At 38.1% G+C, this 22,680-nt stretch overlaps 1 protein-coding gene across 11 annotated transcripts in view; it reads right to left on the reverse strand.

Annotated features, from left to right (window-relative positions):
• TJP1 (tight junction protein 1) overlaps positions 1 to 22,680 on the reverse strand; it is a 164,221-nt gene that overhangs the window by 17,747 nt on the left and 123,794 nt on the right. For all 11 annotated transcript variants that reach the window (XM_063346816.1, XM_063346815.1, XM_063346813.1 and 8 more), the window contains 17 exons: positions 20,978 to 21,102; positions 20,682 to 20,784; positions 18,955 to 19,234; positions 18,261 to 18,364; positions 17,324 to 17,492; positions 16,823 to 16,967; positions 10,492 to 10,628; positions 7,950 to 8,055; positions 6,937 to 7,087; positions 6,262 to 6,370; positions 4,996 to 5,215; positions 4,390 to 4,574; positions 4,160 to 4,255; positions 3,639 to 3,721; positions 2,377 to 2,587; positions 1,742 to 1,842; positions 366 to 719 (listed from right to left, as the gene is read on the reverse strand). In XM_063346816.1, the coding sequence (XP_063202886.1) occupies positions 366 to 719; positions 1,742 to 1,842; positions 2,377 to 2,587; positions 3,639 to 3,721; positions 4,160 to 4,255; positions 4,390 to 4,574; positions 4,996 to 5,215; positions 6,262 to 6,370; positions 6,937 to 7,087; positions 7,950 to 8,055; positions 10,492 to 10,628; positions 16,823 to 16,967; positions 17,324 to 17,492; positions 18,261 to 18,364; positions 18,955 to 19,234; positions 20,682 to 20,784; positions 20,978 to 21,102 (2,679 nt within the window). The remainder of the gene's footprint in view (positions 1 to 365; positions 720 to 1,741; positions 1,843 to 2,376; positions 2,588 to 3,638; positions 3,722 to 4,159; positions 4,256 to 4,389; positions 4,575 to 4,995; positions 5,216 to 6,261; positions 6,371 to 6,936; positions 7,088 to 7,949; positions 8,056 to 10,491; positions 10,629 to 16,822; positions 16,968 to 17,323; positions 17,493 to 18,260; positions 18,365 to 18,954; positions 19,235 to 20,681; positions 20,785 to 20,977; positions 21,103 to 22,680) is intronic.

Here is a 22,680-nt window from a genome sequence, read left to right on the forward strand (position 1 = left end):
ATGACTTTGATTTATATTAAAATAATTTAAATGACGCTTTGACCAATGCAGCTAGATGTAGAATGAAATGTACTGAAAGTATCATGCACTAACACTTCCAGAAATTCATGTTGAAGATTAAAAAAGCAAAACATTTAATCAAAGTAGAACGGTACTCCAATCCCCCTCCTGTCAGAATGAGTCACTAAAACAGCTAGGGCAAGCTGATTCTCTAATTCATTTTAACATATTATTGTTGCTGTCGACAGATTCTTGTATGCACTCACAATACTGGTAAGCAGACTATAAACACAGATTTCTTGTTCAAGAGAACTTGCAACCTGAAGTAAATGTACAGTGGTCAATGTATAAAATTACTGTCTTACCGGCTGAGAAGTAGTTGTTTTAAATCCTGAAGAATCTATTCTGAGATTTGGCTGTGGCTGAGCCTGAGATGCATAAGTAGGATAGGTTTGAGTTTCATGATGCATTCCAGAGGAATCCTCTCTAACGGGTTCAGAAGAACGTGTAATAGCAGATTCAGGAGGAGTCCCAACCTCATCATTCAGAGTTTCATCCAGTTCCTGATCGGTATAAGCACCCCCTTCTGTATCTGTGTCTTCATAATCGGATGTGTGTCTACTGTCTGTGCTGTACATTGAATATTCACTACCAGGAGCCGAGAGGTAAGAAAGGCGGTCATCGTGTAAATCAAGGTCATCACTTGTAGCACCATCTGCCTGCGTCAAACAAAATCAGAGTAGGCATTTATTGTAATACCCTTTAAAGAATTCCCTTTTTCAGGCAGTGTAAAGCTAGGCAATTTCTTTGTGAATAATGAAGAACCGAACAAGTGGAATGCATTTTCTGCAGTCTCGCTCTTTGAATCATTTCACTAAGGGGTCAGATGACTGTCAGCGTAAGGGAGAGGACAGTGCATACTGTCCACGGAAATCAAACTGTTTGGAAAGCAACAAAGCTGCACTTTAAAGTGATATTATGATATTGGAATCATTAACTTGAAGGTAGATAAGGAGGTGAAAGGAGCTCAATCTGAACAGAAATAGATGATCTAAATATTAAGAAACATGTAGCAATAGTTGATTCACCATTTGCTTGCTTGTAGCTGGCACTTCGCTTGGTATTAGTTCTTCAAGAGGATGGATCTAGTGTGCATAGTGTGACATGCAGCTTGAGAAGGCAGTGCGAGTTTTAGCAGGGAGCAGAGAGAATACTAACTTGTGACTTTGTATCTGCGTTCTCACAGCTGAGAGAACACAGTTCTCAGAAAAGTCAGAAAGAACATAAATATGCCACTTGCTTTTATACTAATGAAAAAACAATTTTTCACCAGGCAATCCCAGCCCCTAGTACGAATGCAGCAGAACACCCAGAAGTTATTAATGACAAAACATCTGATCTCCACAAAGTCTTCAAAGCAATTAATATATCCCCCAGTTAACAGTGGCAATGGGCAAATGCTCTCACTTACTACACGGCTACATGCAAAAAGACAACTGTACAGCCCTCATTAACGGAATAACTGCACTAATATAGCAACAAACCCATTCTGAGCAGTTTACATAGCCATGAGGCATTACTGCTTTCGATCTTCAAATGATGGTTAAAATGAGGAGGAAAAAAGGAAAAGAAACTTCATTCCACAAGTATCTGCCCATATCTGTAACACCAGGAAGAATGAAGGAACAAAAAATCTCACATAAATATAGTTCTGTCATTTCTCCCCAAACATATTTCTTACCTTTCCTTCCGAAACCCACACTAGTTGGTTCTGTTGTTGCTGAATTGCTTCCTTTAGAGCTCCATACCATCCTTCATTCATTGAATTCAAGTTAATGGTAGCTAGAAGTACAGCAGGTTAGTTTGACTTATGATTTCTGCAGAACTGTGATCTGCACCACCAGTAATAAAAACAATACAAACTGGCAGATTAAAACCATGAGATTTAAATAGTAATGTAACTATTAGCATTCAAAGCAACCTTAAGGCCTGATGTGGTTTGGGACATTTTATCCCATAGGAAATACTGACTTAACAGTAGCTTAGTATAAAGTGAGGCTTCAGTTCAGCCAGACTAAAGAAAAAGTTACATCATCTTCCTATTTATTCACATGTTTGATTTTGGCTGATGATCCTGCAAAACCACCAGATCTACTAGAAGTGTCATTTCGATGTTTCAGATTGCTTTACGTCTTTGCAGTTACGTGCAAATGACACACACATCAATGAACTATTGGTTATTGAACAGGGGAGCCTGAACAAGTCAACAACTGCCTGACCTGGTCCATTTGCAGAAAAGCCTGGAGGAAAACGTTACTCTCATCTCACCTCACCCTCCCTCTCGGAAATACTAATCCAGTATATCCAATTACTTACTTGTAAAGAGATGGTGATTATTTTTACGTAGCTTGTGAGCTCTTTCATACAGCTTTCTGGCACTTTTTCGTGATTCTGGGCACAACCTCATTCTCATAGTCTTTACACCCTGCTTAGAATCAGGATTTAGGAACACTACAATAGGATACCACTGGGCATAATTCAGACGGTCCACTGCATTAGGAGTGACATCTAATAAAGCATGTTTGTCCTGTTGTGATAAAAATGACAGAAAGGAAGAAAAGTGATTGACTTATGTACTAGATTATTTTTTTTTTAAAACATCCTCCACAAATTTGTTTTGTATTAACTTTACATAGCTCATTGTTTCCAAGTATTGATTTAAATTCTTCTCCTATTTGAATAATAGTAACCAAACCAATTCCAATACCAGGCTACATAGGCATATACATTTTGAACTGTAGGACTGACTGTGTAACTACAAGCTTTTTAATATTTAACTCCCTATTTAAAAAAAAAAATCTCCGTGAAGCAAGCAAGCACTTAACTAAAGAGTTTCCTACTAGTATTTTGCTAATAGGAAAAAAGGAAAGATAGAAACACAAGACCTAGTCCCATTACCCACCTCCATCTTCCTTTAAAACAACAACAAAATAAATCACTCTGAATGCAAGAACTTGGACAACTTTCATCCAGTGCAAGATTCATCTCAAGCACACAGCATCCCCACTTCGCTGCTTTCCCCCCCCCCAGGACATCTGAAAGACTTGCAGTTTGTTTTTAAGTAATGAAATAAGGTGAGGAGTAGAGCCTCACACCATGAACTAATGTCAGCAGTTTTAAAGATATTAAGGAAGTGAGACTGAAGGACCCTTTCCCCTAGAACTTGCACAAAAAAATGACATCAAGTTATTAATTTGTAAATTGGGGTGTTGGAAAACTTAACGACTCTCTAAATAAAGTAACAGTTTCTAGCTGTAATGTCACACCATGGCTTTAAGTGAAAGAGGAAACAGCTTAGAACAGCCTTAAAGAAGAAAGCACAGCACTCCCTGGAACAAAGCCTAGACCTACTTCTAGGCTGCAGTTACATGGAAGAGGAAAGGGGTGGTGTTCTGTTTTTCTCTTTTTTTCTTTCTTTTTTTTTTTTTTTTAAATTAACCAATAGAAAAATGAAAAAGTCATTTTTAAAGCAAACACAGTCACTAGTTATTCTTCTACATTTAAAACACCCAACGCTACTTGATGATACCAGTTTTACTCTTCTTGTGTTAGAAGTACAGTGACAATAAAAGACTTACTCTATCGATGATCTGTTTTATAGTGTGAAGACGAATAATGCCAGAACTACGTTGGTCAGTACCAGCATCTCTTGGTTCACTTTCTGGTAGAGGACACAGTAAAAATCTGTTGTAAGTTTATGACATATTCTACATTCCCTCATGAAGATAAAACAAACCATTTCATAGCTCAAACTGTCCACTCAGATTGAAGACACTCCTCCTACTTCCAAATAATACACAAAAACCTACCCACCAATTTGTCCATAAAAATCACTACGTCTTTACAAAAGCACTTAGAAACAGGATAAGGTACTGGATTAAAATGAAATTTGAGAAGGCTATAAACAGAACTAATATTACTTTTATCTTCAGAGAATTATCAGCAACCAAATAGCGAAAAGAGATTACGTTTAGTCTCTTCCTTTACATTCTCAGCATCCTATTAAACACATTAACAGCTAAAGCAATAATGTACACACAATCTAGCAAAAGAAAGCTGACTAATTCCTAACTGCAGAAAATCCTGATCTCACACTTACTTGCAATTTGAAAGATATCTGGTTCTTCTCTAGCAAGTTTCTCCCGTGCAACATCAGCTATTGGACCAAAAATGGTTACAGGTCTGAGAAACCCAGCTAGAATTGAAGGGAAAAAAGGTCAAAATATATTGATTGCTTAAAACAAATGCAAAATACTCTTAAATACACAGGCTAACACAAAGCAAACCACATGAACCTGTTAACCTGCAACAGTAAGAACAAAGGCATACCTTCCCGAAGAACAACTCTTTCATAGGCAGGAAACTTTGTCTGAACAGGTTGGGCAGAAAGATCTTCTCTGCTTTTTCGGAGATTTCTTTTTGAGCTACGCAAACCTCGGAACCTCCAAAAGTCCGCTCGATCTCCTCCTGCTGTCTTTGGAAGCGTGTACTGTACGCTAGCTAGTTGCTCAGCTCTAAGATGACAACAAATCTCAAACAGTTATCAAGGAAGTCAGCTTCTGAAGTAATGCTTGACTAGCAAGCTTATACTTCCAAAAAACACCACCCCCTGCCGAATCAAGCTTTCGTTGTTTCTGTATGAGAAAGTACAAGAGTGAACTACTGAGGCTGATATCACATTACAAAAGCTTTATATAGGCTTGTCTCTTGCATTGAAAATAAAGTTTTAAGGTTCTTTGTGGACTATACCAGAGTCAAAAGCAAATCCATAGATCAGATATTTAACTTCAATTTGTTTTAACACACTGTCACTTTTTCTGACTGAACCAATTCTATAAACTAGCGTCCTGGAGACAAATGCAATCATTCATTACATAGATGCAGAATTTCAAATTGTAGTTTTTAAACAACGATTTAAGTATTTTAAGATCATACCTGTTTTTGTTAGGGATGATACCTCTCTCAACTTCCTTATGATTCTTGCCAATTCGAATTGCCAACCATGAACCCAGTTTGCCATTGTACAGAGTGTCCACCACCCGAAACACTTCCCCTTTGTTGAAACTTAGTCCATAAGGAGATTCCTTTTCATATTCAAAATGAGTTCTGATATAGAAAGAATCGCCTACATCAGACTCAACAATGCGACGATAAACTGAAAAAAGAAAAAGAAACCCCGAAATATAAAGTTATGTAAGTTCAAGTGATGTCCTAACGCTCACAAGAATTACTCAAAGCAGTGCCCACCTTAATTCTCCTTGATTTAACTATACAGTACTACCTCAAGAAGCCTTAATGTCTTAGAGTTGCTCTATTTTAAGCAGCATAACTATTAATAGCAAACTCTACCAACATAAATTCAACTTTCATGGTCAAAAATTTGGTGGTATCACAAGCTTAATTCAGTTCCCCTGGAAGGAATGAATCTGACCAGGAAAGAAGTTTGTGTACATGCACACAGAATGGTTTGGGTTGGAAGCGACCTTTAAAGGCCATCTAGTTCCAACCCCCCTGCTGTGGGCAGGGACATCTCAACTGGATCAGGTCACTCAAAGCCCCATCCCACCTGACCTGGAATGTTTCCAGGGATGGGACATCCACAGCTTCTCCGGGCAATCTGGCCCACTGTCTCACCACCCCCAGCTTAAAAAATTTCTTCCTAGTATCTAGTCTAAGTCTTCCCTCTTTAGTTTAAAGCCATTACCCCTTGTCCTACCACTCCACTCCCTGATAAAGAGTCCCTCCCCATCTTTCCTGTAGGCCCCCTTTAGGGACTGGAAGGGGCTCTAAGGTCTCCCCAGAGCCTTCTCTTCTCCAGGCTGAACAACCCGAACTCTCTTGGCCTCAGTGCAGTAACTCATTTTCAACGGCACAGCTACAACATACTCTCCTACTGCCCCCCAAGGTTTAATGCAAATACTTTTGTCAGATGCTAGGTGTTATTTTTGGGTAGGGTTTTGTATGGCTTTTTTTTTAGGTTGTTTTGGTTTGGGGGTTTTGTTTGTTTGTTTGGGGGGGGGGATGTACTGTTACAATATCAATCTCAAGTCCATTTGTAGTAGTAACCTATCTCAAAGCCAAAAGAACTTAATAGTCTTCATAAGGTGCCAATTTCCTGCAAGCCAGAAGTCATTCATTAGCTTTACTTTTTATGTTGTTCTGAGCAGTCTACTACATTGCTCATGATACACAAATATTTACCGTCTTTTTTCTTCTGTGCCAAAATGGTTACTTCTTCGCCTTTAGGAAGATCAAGCAAAAAAAGGACAGCTTCTTCTCTGATGATATTTGTGAAGTCTACATTATTTACCTGGTACCAACGAAGTAATCAGTTTGATTTAGCATACGGCATTATAACAGAGATTTAACTATACAACAGGAAATCTAAATCAACTTATTGCTAAGTCATTTTTTTTACTCGGTTGCATATATACACACCAAGTGCATTTATCTCAAGATATCTCTTGCACCTCTAAATAATCCCACTTTATTTCTTGATAAAAGCATAGCTTCCAGAATAACAGGCAGCTGCTCATTTTACATTGTTTAGATCGATATTATGGATCACCTATAAACATCAGTAATATAAAGAGCCCTCTGACAATTTAGTCACCCAACAGTTAAAAAAACCTCTAACTTTATCAACTGAACAAGTTTAAGAAATTGGATGAAAAACTTCCTAACGTTCCTACAACGGTACAGTAACAGATTTTGCTGCTATTAAGTAATACATGTATGCTAAGTAATATATGTATGCTAACAAGTACATAGAGAAAAAACCCTGTATGAACTACAAAGGCAATATATTCAATTCTACAGGAAGAAAACCCACTTTGGTACAAGAAAACATTTGTACTGTTTTTGTTTTTGACATACCCTGAGAATCTGGTCCCCTTCCTCTAATCCTTCTTTCGCCGCAGGGCTGTCTTCCAGAACACCAGCTACAAATATGCCAACATCATTGCCACCTGCTAGTCGCAAGCCCACACTATCTCCTTTTCTGAATTTTACCAGTTTCATGCTTGGCCTAGAGATTTAGAAAATATTCCACTTAGAGGCGTAACAGCATAAACTATCCTGCTAAACTTGAGACTGAACACATGCAAAGAACTAATTTGCCTACCATTTCAATTAGATGATATTATGCTATGCATATCATTAGCTGCTTATCAACCACAGCATTACACTACAATCATTAGCAGCACTTCAAAAACCCCACCTGTATTTACTTGTTTAGTGGGGTTTGTTTGTCTTATGCTCACACAGTGATTTAAGCAAGACACTTTTAACACTCCCAAAAACATTCCTTCTTTTAAAGGCCTGTGCTAGCATATAGATCTATTTTGGCTCTAAAGAGATTAAGATGAATTTGACACAAAACTAAGCTAGAATCTATTCTCATGTACACCGATGTCCATAAAGGAGATCCCAGTTTAAGTTGACTCATTTCCATGTCATGAATTTGCACATTTCTGCACTGACCTTTATACATTACTCTCCAATTATTATGAAAGGAAAAGAATATGCTACAGCATCTCTCCTCTCTGGAGATGGGGACAGGGCAGGAGGGGTGGGGGTGCCCAGGGAGTGAGAAACACCGCAAATTCTTTTCACCAGTTGATCATTGTAATTGCTCATTTCCATAGAAAATTAATAGACTTTAAAATGGTACATTACACAATGTAAGTACCAACAAGGCTCAGGAATAAGCCTAAAGTCTTCATCCTAATATTTCTGAACAGTAGTATCATGACAGCGTATTGGACTTTACATCAGGCCATTTATACAGGTTATCCAACCTTGGATATCCAACCTTTATCCAACCTTGGATAAAAGCTTGGTTTGCTCAAGGACCAGGCAGATTTGAATAGAGTTTAGAGTTACATTACCGAAGCATTCCATCTTCATGGGTTGAATTGGGTAAAGGACCATCAGATGGACTGACTGGTAAATCCACATCTGGCTGACCTCCTTGTGCATACACTGGCTTTGGTTCTATTAAAATATCAAAATATTTCAAATGCCCACTTGGTCATTTAAAGATAAGAAAACAAAGCTTAACTTAAATAAGAGCTTAATGACATCTTCAGTAGCCTTCTTCCACCTTACTTAAACCCACTTAAAAGTGAAATATTAGAAACTTACAACAACAGAAGACACTCCCACTGTACCATTCAAAGCAGCATGATTACTAGCATAATTATTACTTCAGTAAAAATCACAAAACTTCCTTTGTGTTTCATTAAATACTCTGAACACTGTGAAACTACAAGAACTAGAAGGCTTCACGCTCACCAGACTACCTTCAGCCCTGCTGTTTCTCACCTTGATTTGTCTGACATAACTTGTTTGTTTTCCATTGGCTCTCTTCCTTCAGGAATTCAATTTTTGAAATGAAAATACCACATGCTCGGAACAGCTGCTGCATGCTTTGAGGTCAGCAGATCTCAATGCTTACTTTGGTCCAGTTGGTGATTCTTAAAAATAAGCATTTACTATGGCTCTACTGCATCGATTCTCCAGGGTCACTGGGAGGGAACTGCCACTGCAGTCTTCCCTCAGTAACGACCTCTAACAGGAGCTCTTCTCTGCTACATGGCTGGTCATGTTAGAAGAATTTTGTGTTTAAAGCTTATCCCTACACACTTGAAAAAAGTTGAATTCAAACTAGGCTTGATTCGAACTGGTCTAATATCCCTGATCTTCCTAACAACTGCGCCGTCTTCCTTTCAAATCACTGAACGGATTAGTTTGAAATTGGGAATGTCAAACAACAATTTGGTAATAATACTTTTTCTAATGTGACTTTCATCCTTACCATACAGTAACATAGCATTTTCCTTTAAGTCTTTAATGACCCTGTCCTAGCCTAAGCCCCTGATGATCCCCCTGCACAAATACTCTCCTTTGACACAATCAACCATGACAGTCGTCTTCCTCTCAGTTTAAGTAGCAAACTGTCACAGAATCTGCCAACCGCTTTTCTAACCACATTTTCGTTACAATCTTTATAAGATCCTCATTTCCCTAGAGCTTTCTGTGACGCTGTTAAAGGATTATGCCCTTTATTATACCTTTTTGTCTCAGACTGTATATTATGGCAAGTTAATTTCATCCACAGACACAAATTTAAATATTGTCTTTATGTCCCCCCATCCAAACTAAATATTTCCATGTGCCTCTTCCCATTCACCCAAGAACAGAACATTTCTTCCTCCCCACTAACCAACAAAATCCCCGCAGTACTTATTACTTGCTTCCCAGTCCCTCAAACCAATTATTAGTACATTACTTTGGATTAAGAACCATCTCAAGGATCTCCTATCCTGTCTGGCTTTCTATTATGCTAATTATTAATCTTCAATATCTTCTAAAAATATAGAATTCATTCTTCTAATCTCACTACCACTTCCTTTTTTTATGTTGGCAAATATAAACTTACTTCATTTGCATCTTTTCATAACACCACTGCAAAAGGTCACCTCCTGTGACAATCTTTTAAGTAATGGCCGCTGCATCAGAAAAACTGCTGTTCTCATTTTCAAGATCTTTCAGAATCTATCAACATCATAACTCTTCCAATTTGTCACTGAGCTACTGAATACTACGTGCAGAAGTGTCACTGCTCATTTCTTAAGTCTTCAAATATTTTCAAGCTTGAATGTGCTTTTTCTCATGCTACCCAGCCTTTCAGGGGCAGCCCCCTCTAAACCATCTGCACAGCTCCTCTTTCTCCACTTACAATTTCACTAAAGGGCCTCATTCTGTAAACAAAAATTTTACAGGTCAGCCTGTTCAAACAGTGTCCTGTCTTATGTTTTTCCTTTTTTACACCAACTGGCCTTTAATCTGCTGCCATTTAGTTTATCCTTCCCTTTCGGAAAAAAAGGAATGAGATTTTTTTCTGCTTTTATTAGTTGTTCTGCACTTGTTAAAAAGCCTTCTTGGCCCATGACTGTAGTCAGTAAGTGCTACAGCTACAAAGCATTTCAGAGTGTTTTGAGTTGTGCCTTGGGAACAGTAGTTCTGAACAGGCTTAACTACATCCTTGTTTAAATATAGTCTGCCATAGTAACCCGTAAGAACCAGTCTACCGCTTGATTCTCAGAAAAGAAATGACAGATTTTAACCTTGCTTGAGGATCAGGACAAAACTCTTTACGACCAGCACCTATAAACACAGCTCTGAACACTGAAGTTTGACCCCTATATAATGGGCAGACCCCACAGCTTACGTTTTCAGGAATGAAACTTGAAGAAATAAATGGGGTTATGGTTACACAAGATTGTTCGTATTCAGAAACAGAAATAATCAGGACATGGTCTGTTTTAAGACTTTAGAAATCATTCCAGAAATATGCAATGGCATGAAGTCTTTACTGGTCACCCATTCTCAACAAGAAGCATAATTAATATATTTTAGTGTTTTTACCTGGGAGTGGAGGAGTTTGTTTTTCAGTTCTTTCGACTGCAACCTCTTCCATAGTTTTAGAAATCTCATCTGTATTCTTTACAGGTGTAGAGACAGCTCCTGGTTTAGTTATTCTCTCATCTTCTCTGCTTCGGAGACTATATTAGAAAAAAAGATTCCACTCTGCATATAGAATTACTTCTATGACCTTGGTCTGCTAAAACTAAAGAATAAATCCTTTCATTCAAAGTTCAGGTTTGGTGGGTAAGAAATTACTGATCGCTATTTAACAAGGTTTTATTCTTAGACTATCACATTATTAATACTTATTATTTCTAATTCCAAGCATTTTGTCCCTAACTTCACATTAATCAAGGACTTCTCTGGATATGGCTATTTAGAAAGAAGGACATGGTGAAAGAGACTGCTCTCTGCTTCAAGCACTGAAGTCATACATATATATTGAAAGCTGTACAAGAAATTGAGAAGGAAAGGGAAGAAGGGGAGAAGAGCAGTTACGATGGTTTTTTTTTTTTCCCCTCACCCCTCCCTGTAGAAATCATGGATTTTTAGACTTAATTCTCAGGCTTTGCTGCCATCAAGCTGATTTATCTGCTCCTTTGAGTGCCTCTTGGTAGGGCTTTGCAGAGATAAAAGGTAGAACACAAACATGCCCCTGACTTCTCAGTCTTCAGAGAGGATGAGGCCTTCAATCCACAGCTATTACAAGACAGAAGTGCTTCTCATACACTCAGTCATCCATGTGTTTCAGTAAAAAGAATAACTCGCTGCTTCTTATGCATTTTCTATACATGCTTACAGTGTAAAACAAAGGCATATATATGACCAGTTAAAAAGAAAAACACTCTCTTGTTCTTTAAATGGTGAGAGCAACTAAAGCTCAAAGTAACATAATTTGCATTCCTTTAGCTCAAAAGATCAGGTATTTTTGTAGTTATCTGCACCATAGCAGAACTGAACAGAACACACACTGTGTGTTGAAATGTTAACCGTTACGCTGCTATCTGTTGAATAGTAAATAATTTAATAGGGTTGGAGCAGATGAACATTAGTAATCAGCTGGAAAAACAGAAGTGGATCAACATATCAAAGAGACAGTCTTAATTCCAGAGCACGTACATGCTAAAAATATCTATTCTGAAAATATCTATTCAATTCCTGAGAGCTAGCAAATACGCAAGTATAAAAAGTATTTGAGAAAAGACAGACACAAACAAATCACAGCTTTTTATATAATATCAGACTTAATTGCCAAGGAGGGGAAAGGGTACTTCCTCAGAGATAACAGTGGCTTGGTCAGCAGGTGCGAGTCCGTCTCCTCTCATAAAAGAGAGGTCTGTATTAGGGGGGAAAGAAAAGTTTTTCAGTACCAACAGCTAGATGGTGCTACTATGCAATAATGAGTACCACTTTCCATAAAGTACAAATGTATTCGAAAAAATCCATTACGAAGAATAAAGGCTGTTTATTTTCATCAGAACTGATACTTCAAGAGCTGGAAGTATGACTTAGGAAAACAGATCCCAGCAAATTTACTCATCCAAGATGCGTGAGAAAGTAAAAGAATTAGCAAACATCTAAACACCAAGCAGAATATGCTTTCCTGAAGCAACGTGAAGTTTGAAACATCAGAAACAAAGCTTAGCTATTCAGCCAAGACATACTAAGACTTTTCAGTACTTTCTTCTGCCAGTTTTAAAACTGTGTGCCTGAGGGCAGCTAAAAACCAGCAGAATACAGAAAAATACTAAAACAATCCGGGAAGACACAGGCACCCTTACATTGTAAACAACCATCTTGTTATAAGTCATTGGTAAAAACAAGTACAGCCTAATTTTTTTAAATCCTTATTTATGCCTTTTTTATTCAGATAACCCCCTTTGGGGGGGCTTCCAGAGTTGATTAAAACGATGCCAAAACCATTACGTCAAGCAAAATGAAAACTAAGCATTTATCCTTCTACTTTGTTCCCAAACTTCACCAGTAAAAGTTTTCTTATTCCTCTTTCAGATTTCCAGCATATTTTCATTTGTATTTAAAATTAGGTGCATAAGCTAAAAGCTTATATATTTCACTTCCAGCACTAGACTAAAATATGACCGGACGCCTCATTCCCTTGAAAATAATTCCTGGCTTGTTGAAAACAGACACATATATTTAGCTGTTTAAATGTATACTAAATGTCTTATAAAGAAAAAAGAGAGGCCTCTAGTAGTGTAAGCTACAACTAATTCCCCTCCCCGGCCAAAGATTTTTGGGTAATGAGCACTAGTTAATGAGATATTACAAAAAATTTCCCCATGAGCCCAGTCTACCTGTTTCCAAGCATCTCCTAATGCTTAACAGAAGCATTATTCCAAAACAGCAGTCTCTCTGTTTTGCTTTAAAAATAAGGCCACAAATACTGCAATAACTACACAAGGACAAAGTTCATTTTACATTTCTTCTCCGCATAGTCTAAACCCACTGTAATTTTACGCTGCTTTTATACCTGCATTTATCCAAAAAGAGCATAAATATGGAAGAAAACAGCTCTCAAGAACACTACCTAAAATACAGACACCAAGAGCACAGCACAAAACAGAGGCAGGTAAGTACGTGAAGCAGTGTGCTGTAGAGTGGGCTACTGCTATGCCATGTAGGCAAACACCCTGCCAACTAAAATGCCTGTGAAAGGTTAGTTCTACTCTATTTTAAGATAACGAAGTTTCAACGGGAAAAAACTATTAGAAACACAACTGTAACAGAACAAAAAGGAAAAATGAGAACATCTGGAGAGTAGAATTTTTCTTGATTTTGCCTAAGTTGTCTAGTACAACTGAAATAGTTCTTACAACTGAGTATTTCATATTGCGAGATGATACAGGAAACAACTTGATGCTGTCACTGGTTCTAGGTGATGGAAACTTGTTAAAAGCTGAGACAGCTGTACTTCCCAAGAGACAGACGCGTTGTCACTGTGTGCAGACACACTATTGTTTAACATCTGGGCTGTGTCAGGGCCCCCTGTACCTCACTTCCTCCCCCCCTCCCCCTTTTTTTTAAAGTATGCCTAACAGAAGCATTTTTAAATAACCTTCAGTGACAAAATGCAGTCAGCTACACACTAGTGCCATCAACTGTGGCTATTACTTCAGAACAAAACAAGACTGTCAGCATGTTTGTTTGCACAGAGTTTTGAAAAATACGAACACGCAGACTCTTTCCAAATGTGTTTTTAGCAAATCTCAAACTGTTTAGCATGAGAAGACAGTAAAAGTCAAGAGGCATCTTCCTAACTACATTCAAACTGTGGTTGATTTTGGTCCTATATTCCAGTTTTTCAACTTGTTTTGCAAATGAACAGAACACATCTCTCACTATACATAAATTGGCAACTGCATTACAGAAGTCAACCATATCCTTCCAGAAATAATTATGACCTCTACAGGTCATAGAAGGACCTTCTATGGGCTGTCACACAAACAAGCTTTCTTCAAGCTACCACATCTGTCTTGCTGAGGCTGAAGGGTTAGGGCATCTCAGGACCCCTGGTTGCTATTCCAGTGCCCAGGTGAGGAAGGCAGTGTAGGAGGGAGAGCTCCCAAGGGGAGAGGGGCAGCCCCCCGACGCCACCTGGCAGCCCTTGCCAGCGCCCGGCTGTAAATGCCACTTGTCAGGATGGCTCACACCAAAACCTCATCTAGCTCAACAACTTGTCACTGCCAGCAGTTAAGACCACATAAGGAAGAAAGAGCATATGTGATACCCTCCAACTTAGGGTGCAGAGACCTCTTTTGCTCACTCTAGCTTTTTAAGTACAGCTCTTAACAGATTATACAAAGTTGCCTGTTAGCTGACATTCTATATTTAAGATGCATTTTTCCTGTCTAAACAGTTGTCATTCTGTGTATCTTTAAAATTATATGCATCTTTTAAAACTACACTTAAAACTTTAAAACATGACCTGCTCAGAGAACTCCTCCTCAAACCCAGGATATATTTATCTCTTATATTTCACTTAGTACCTAATTCAGTATCAGCTGGCTATAGATTTTCCAAGTCTCCAGGGCTGTGAGTATTTATCTGTATCTGGAGATTTGTAAGATTCATTATCTGGATTCTTTTCAAGACTGCCTGTGGATAATTTGCAATCCTTCACAAGCGAAAAAACCCATACAGGCATAATTAGTCCTTTTTATTAGTACATTAAGAACATGTTCTAGAATCTGGAACATAAAAAGAACATGTTCTAAAATCTGAAAGATTTAGAAAGACTGTTCAAGAGACATCTGTGAAATTCCTCTGGACTAAAGAAAACTACAAGTGCTATTTAATGCTTGGATAGAACATTCAAATAGCAATTGTTACGGAAATTCTATATCCGGGAAAACCGCAGGCACACTGGTGTTAAGTACCAGTATGGAATACTGAAAGATGGACAACCCTGAAGACCCTGCCAGACCCCCAAAGCGCCACTGAAGCACTGACACCTACAAGTGTCAGGCTGTAGTTCAACTTGTATGAAAGGACTAAGAGGGTTCCCCCGGAATTTCTCTCCTCATGAACATACAAACACTTGGCAGAACAGGGTCTAAGTAGTGACTCATTAATCTTCAATATATTTTTAATGTCCTCCTTAAGCTCAGTTTGAGGACTTTTTGCATCTTTTCTTCCTCGGTTTGTTGTTCTCAAGCTTTTTTTCACCCCATTTTTTCACCAATTTTTAAAAAATGAAGCAGTTGCAACTAATTTGATCTTACAGCACATTTGAGCTTGCACAAATAACCGCTCCAAAGAGAAGTTGCTTTTAACGTGTTTTTCTTCATGTGGCTCAGGGCCAGATGTTCTGATCTTGAAAGGGACATGTCCAGCAGGAAGTCAATCCATGCCAAGGTAGCTCTTGTTCATAAAGCAGATATAGCGGATGCACTCAGAGCTGAGATAACTTCAAAGTTCCTTCTCAGGAAGGATTTGATTCTTCTGACAGTGCAGTCCACAGGGAGGAAGTGACCATCTACCTAAACCACTGAAATAGGGCAGGAAAGCACTAACACTAGGGTGAGTCAGGCACAGTTGCAGTTTTGATGGATTTTTTTTTTTTCCTCCCTTCACAAGCCCTTTTCACACTGCATTAGAAATGCACATCAAGAAATAAAGGTTTTAAATCTGACAAGAGACCTCACAACCTTCATAATCAAATCCCTGCATTAAGGATCCTGCTTTTGAGTTTCTCCCACTAATATGGGGTTCCTACTTGAAAAAAAAAACTTTCATGTTTTGTGGTCCCTCCAAACAACATACACGTAAGAGAAGCAAAAACATCTGTAATCCATAACCCCAACCCGGCAGGTAAGATCTGTCTTGCAGTTTTATTAACCCTTAAAAGATTCTAAAAACCTTGAGGGTATGCGTGTTATTTTCCCCTGGGCAAAGAAAGTGTTCATAACCATCAATCAGGCATCTCTTAGCTTTATGGAAAAGCCAGCTGCAATATGTTTTTCAGAATTTTTGACAGCATCTAAAAATCTTCAAATACAGGCTCTGAATTTGGAATTTGCATCAGATCAATTCTAATTTTTGCTCCGTCATGTATGAGCACTCAAAATAAACTTTTCTCTTACAACTATTTAGTAGAATCTAAAAATTCAACATTGAAATTCTGTTTCAATAAATTAAAATGTCCATTTCCAACAAACTGTGGAAATGCAACACAAGAGAGATGTTACTCATGACACAGCAGAAGAAAAAATTCCAAACCATACAGTAGATTACTTCTCTCTGAACTCATATAAAATTAGACTTACCTACTTCAGCATTACCATTAATGTCCCATTACCAAGTTCAAATATTAAAAAATACAGTCCGAAAGCTAAATTTGCTGTGCAATACACCTTATTTTGCAGGAATTAAATGTATTCAGAAACATAAAATAACTAAGAAGGCTAGTGAGGAAAATAAAAAGCTTATCCCTAAATAAAGCAAGATTTCAGCAAGTTTACATTCAATAGGAATTCTGCTACTAGTCATCTCAAAAATCCTTGCAGCTAACTGCTTTCTAAAACCAAAATATAATTGCATATGCTTCAATAACTTATATCGCTATCAAACTTATATTATTCATACAATCATGCTCTAAGATTAAGTTTAAAAAAGGGATAACAGGTTCAATTTCTCCTGCAGTCTAAGATAATTTGGATCGTTATCACTGCATCTCTCAAGAGAAAGAATGCCATATTACTGCTACGACAGCTCTGCATCACATTCGTTACACTGCATAAATCCAAGCACTCCTACAGCGTATACATCACATTAAAGAGTTGATTTAAAAATAATACAATGCTGCCATCACCTGCCGTTGCTGGGCTGCTGTGGAGAATGTCTGGAATGGTCTGAAGGCTCTGACCTCTGGTCAGGAGATCGTGAACGACTGCGGCGGGGCCTGTCATGTGATCGGTTGGAATGATCTGATGCCAGCGACTGAATTTCTGAAATGTCTGTTAAATAAAAGTTGTTTTTTCATGAAATGATTGTAATTAAAATGGTGGCGTGACCTGCTCAAATGGAAATAAGCTTCTGCAGAAAATTTTTATGAAGATGTTAAATCTATGTTTATTATTTCAAAACAACTAAACTTAATATTCCTGAAGGAACAACTGCAAGAACAGGAACTGTATCTTTTTCTCCACTGCTTTTGAAGTTGTGGATTTCAATCACATCCAAACAAGAATTTACCCATAAATCTTACTCCTAACTCTTTTCCCCACCCTCTTATCCCACTTAGGTATTTCAGCGTCTTCACAACGTGGGGAATTCTTGTCTCCCTTTGGAAATCAAGTTTATTTATACTCACCGTCTCTTTCCGAAGCATTAGCAGAATGAATACTGTCAGAAAGATCAGGGACATTCAACAGCGTAGCTCGTTCATCTCGCTGAACAACCATCTTCAACTTGCCTTTTGACCTTTCTATTAGTGTTTTTGCGTCTGCTAAGGACATATTTTCCGTCACTGTGCCATTTATCTGGAACAGAGTAAGAAAAGAGCAGATATAAACTTACTGAAAAAAATAAAAACCGTGAATCTCTGGTAAAGACAGTGTTTTTCTCTCTGATGATATTTAGAAATAGCTAGATATATTTATCAAATTACCACAATACAATGGAATACTATTGGGCTCATACAAACTATAATATAATGTAGAAAATTATTTTCATCTTTCAAAGACAAAGCCTCTACCACAAATACAAAACATTTAAAATATTAGTTATGTTTTTTGAACCAGCATTGCTACACTCAGCAGAGTAAGAAATGGTATGTTTTCCTGCACCAACACATTTATAGCAGTACCTTGAAAGAAAAATTATTAGCATGAGTTAAAAATCCCTGGGTATATAGATTTCTAGAAAAATCAAAGTGTATCCTGAAGGCAAGTTCTCATGTTGCTCAACAGCACAATTCCACAGCATTATATTGTATAACTAAGCACATAAGGCCAAAGTCTCATACCATCCCAAATGTTTTCTATTATGCATTTACAGTAGGCACCATTTGTCTGAATAAGGCCTGGGGAATAATACAAAAAGAAAAAAAAAAAAAGGCTTTATAATTTTCCTTGCGTTAGAGAGGTTGATTTATACTCAAGTTCACCATTATTTGCAATAATTTAATAAAAAAAAAAAAAGACACATCTTCTATTAACAATGATTATGCTATTAAGAGATAGCTAGTCCTAAGAACAGTTATTCAATGAGTTTTCCCTTTGAACAACCACCCCTGCCATTTACTGTACCTTCAGTACAACATCTCCTTCCTGAATATTGCCATCTCTTGCTGCCAGGCTATCCTGTGATATTTCTTTCACAAATATGTGGCTTGCCAACCGTAGACCATACTCTTTATATAAAAGCAATAAAAGAAAAAAAAGAAAACTGATGAAGCTACAGGAAATAAAAAGGAGGGAGGTATCTGAAGATTTTCAACACTGCTTTACACAACATTTACACTGGAAACAGAGGACAGAACTCGGCACATGAAGGGCTGCACTGGAATTACACTATGCATTTACTATTATATCAATCTCTTTTCTAACTCTGCCTGTAATCATAACTGTTGTTCAATAGCTTAATTTACATGCTACCTACAATTTTCCCCTCTTTCAAACAAGACAGACACTGAAGACTCAACTGAAGTATATGGAAGTTATGTAGCCACTGACTACCAAGATGTCAGAGGCACAGTTGGGATTTATTTACGCTATATAATATTTACCCTTAATTAAGCAGATGTATTTCAGAATATGAAAAATACCACCAGAAATACAACAGTAGTTTTTAAGTTTGCAGCTAGCTACCAGTAAAGTGGGCAAAGAAGCTGTTAACAGCACTGTTCATACAGTCCACAAGGCACTTAACACAACATTGACTGAAGCAGTTGGCCTTTAAAAACCAGCAGAAGTCATAGCAAGAGAATTACATACAAGTTACCTTCATTCTTCCTTGATTTCACCAGTGTTACTTTGGTAGGTTTTGCAGGCTGACTGGAAGTAACCGACCTTCTGTCTGATCTCGGTGATAAGCTTCTCTCTCTGCTAGCACTTCGATCTCTCACCCAGCTCTTCTCATGCCTTCTGCTGGCACTTGGACCACCACGGCTGCTTCTTGGATCACGTATCTCTTCATCATAGCTATCGTCCTCATTTTCAGACACTGGTTCAGGTTCTGGTCGAGCCACTGGAATCTGAATTTTCTTCATCCTTCGGATAGTCTACAACCAAACACTAGGTATGAGCCTCTGTCTGTGTAATGCTAACGGTGTTACTAAATATCAGAAGCCAAGCTAATCCCAAGACTCAAAAGAAAACATACAGATGTGTTTGTGAATGCTTTGAATTCTTGTTTCCTCATTATAAAATTCTACCCAATTAATACAGAAGACTCATAAATACAGATCACTAGAAACCTGGTTTTGAGGGGAGGGGTATATTCGTTTTCACAGTTGTTTTAGTCCTTTCTTGCTTCTGTAAAAGCGGCAAAAGGGTAAGAACAACAGCCATTTTAGCCTAATGTGACATTCTGCCTTCAGAGCTGTGTATTTGAATGCCCTCTCTCTTTGCTTAAGCCCACAAAACAGTTACTGGCACTACTAAAAACTTCTTTTGCTAACATGTAATCTACCATGTACTCAGTGTATTATTGACAGTAACTCTCCTTAACTTTGAAACCTCCCAATCTTCCAAAGCAATGTTTATGCTAGCCACAGAGGAAGGGGAACATTCCCGCTGTAAGTTCAAAGTTGGTTTGTACTAATGTAGACAGTTGTTTCCAGAGAAAGACCCAACCCTGTTTAGGGGTTTATTTGCCATATGTTACAGAACTGAACCAAGTTATACTGCAAAGTTTTCATTAATTGCTTTTCTCTACATAAATATACACATCAAGATTTAAGATACTAAGAGCCCTGTGCAGCTCGCCACATATTGTGTTTTGTGTATCCTTTAAAGAATTGCTAAATCTACAAATGCAAGACAAGACACAATTTTTTGCAGCTGTGTTAAAGCACACGAGCACTAGAAATCTGTCAGCACAAAAGCTTTTCTACAAGCCCTAAAAGTCTCTTTTCCCAAATTAAGAAACTGTTAAACATTGTGCATTCTTGTTCTATTTTTTGTAACATAAATCTCAAACTTCTGCCGAAAGCTGGATTACTACCCTTTAGTGATGACCTGTTCTGTTTTGCAAAGTTCAAAAGCCAACCACTTCGAATAAGCCTACAAAATTATAGGAATTAAGCTAATTATACTTTATTTTGGCAAACTGTTTACTGAGCATAAAAAGAACTATGTTAGTGCCTGAACAGTGGGTAAAGTCCTTTAGCCTTTGAAAAACTTGATAGAAGTGCACTCAAGAAAGCAAAGAAATGTTAAACAAAGCTGAGAACGGAGCTTTTGGCAAACTGAGAAGAACTTTACAGAAAAGGAGTCTGAAGTATCCTGTGCCACACTACCCAAACATCATCATTCACATTTTAAAAAAATTTTGAGTGACCCTATGATAAATATGGCATGATCATCACTTAAACCTGAGGCATCACACAGATATTATTCAAGTACCTTGCATCATGCATGTATTTCACAGCAGACATTACACCATTTCACTTTTGCTCTATAACTGTGGAATTTAAGTAGCCTTAAATCTTCAAGACATTCACTTACAATTTTGGCATTCTTCCCACTTTTCCTCAGCTGCTGAACAGCAAATGCATGCTCGACATTATCCATTGAAACTCCATTAACCATTGCAACACGGTCATTTTCTCTAAATGAAAAACATCACAATGCACAATATAAATACTTTATGCCAAGGGGAAAATACTGGGGAATGGGTGCCCCTGAACAAACTACCTGTATTACAAACAGGTATCTGAGAGCAAAACAATTCCGAGGTAAAGCTACCACTGACGAAGACAAATGCCCCCCCCATCAGAATCCAGGTGTAGTTTGGCACTTACTGTAGCAGTCCTTCTGCTGGGCCTCCTTTCAGCACATCAGAAATAACTATTGACGTTTCACCACTCTGAAAGTGAGGATTATCTCTTCCTCCAGATATTGCAATACCAAATCCAAATCCAGGGGCCTATAATGTGACAAGGGAAATATTTTTACTTTCTGATATTTACATGGTCACAATTAACATTCCGGTGTCAAACACAGAAAGTCCTATGGGATGAACACAACTTTTTGGAAGAAAGAAGTATCAATGAACCACACAATGCTATGCAATCCAAGAACAGGAGAGAGATTAAAAATAAATTAAAAAACACTTTTATAAGGCAGAGAGTTTAGACTAACTACCCATCTCTCCAAAGAGCAAAATATTAGAGTTCCCTTTTGTATTTTTATGGCCTGGCCCTCAGGGGGTCATCAGTAAGGCCTCCACCTTCAGTAAGCACAACATAGAATGCCACTGCGTTGAGATACTGATCCAAACCCATATCACTTCCTGCAAAACTGAGGTTTCCCGTTACGGTATTTACCCAGCTTGACCTCGCTTTGCTCAGGAACCGACAGGACCTCAGCACGCAGTGGTATGACTGCAGGCTCCATTCTTAGGAATAATACCAAGATCACTTGTACCATTAAATACATCAAAACCTTGTCAGCACTTGCAAATCATCTGCATCTTAACAAAAGTAATTTGCTTCAATCTTTTCCCTCTAGGGTGACCTGCCACTACAACAAGGTCAGTGCCTCTGAAAAGTTATTTCTGTTAGATATTTCAAGATACAACAATGCTGCTTACATTTCTGCCTGGAAGCAGTGAGGGTGGGAAATAAACTTTCTAAATATAACTGATTTGTGAACTATCTATCTCTTCCATCACCACCCAGAAAACAGTGTCAGAAGAATATTACCGTTTAAATGCTGTATTTTGCTAAAGAATTTATTTTACAAAATGAATTGACTTGGAAAATGCATAATCTCGACTATGCAAAATACAGTCACTGGATGGAAATGACGAGGTTTCAGTCAAATCCTCCTCTCCCTTTCACAAAGCATACACTCCATGCTGCTAGACTTAGCCCTTTCTTTTTCAGACTTTTCGACAAACATGACCCAGCTTTAGCAGTGAGTTTCATAACCGTACAGTGACAGCAGAAGCAAGATGGCAGTCTGCATCTAGCTGTAAGAACACAACATTCAGCTTTTCGGACAGTAATTACCGCTCAGAAAAACCTGTTTCCCCCCCAAAAGAGAGGTCATAAAGGTAGGCCAGCTTTAGCCTGTAAGCAGTCAATAGGACCATACAATATTAAAACAAAGATTTGGAGACTTACTGTTCAGAAATTGATTTCAGTAGTTAGCAATTACTGTTGCCAGGTATGAAGAAAATAAATCAGCCTAACAAGTGTGGGGAAATGAGGAGGGGTAGGCCTTACTGCTTCCTTTACATTCATTTTCATAGAATCACAGAATAGTTTCGGCCAGAAGGGACTTCTAAAGGCCAACCCCTCTTCAACTAGATCAGGTTGCTCAGAGCCCCATCTAACCTGACCTGGAATGTTTCCAGGGATGGGGCATCTGCCACCTTTCTGGGCAACCTGGCCCGTGCTTCATCACCCTCATCATAAAAAATTTCTTCCTAATATCTAGTCTAAACCTCCCCTCTTTCAATTTAAAGACATTACCCCTTGTCCTATCACAACAGGCCCTA

Source organism: Chroicocephalus ridibundus, chromosome 9, assembly GCF_963924245.1.
Source record: "Chroicocephalus ridibundus chromosome 9, bChrRid1.1, whole genome shotgun sequence".
Taxonomy (NCBI): domain Eukaryota; kingdom Metazoa; phylum Chordata; class Aves; order Charadriiformes; family Laridae; genus Chroicocephalus; species Chroicocephalus ridibundus.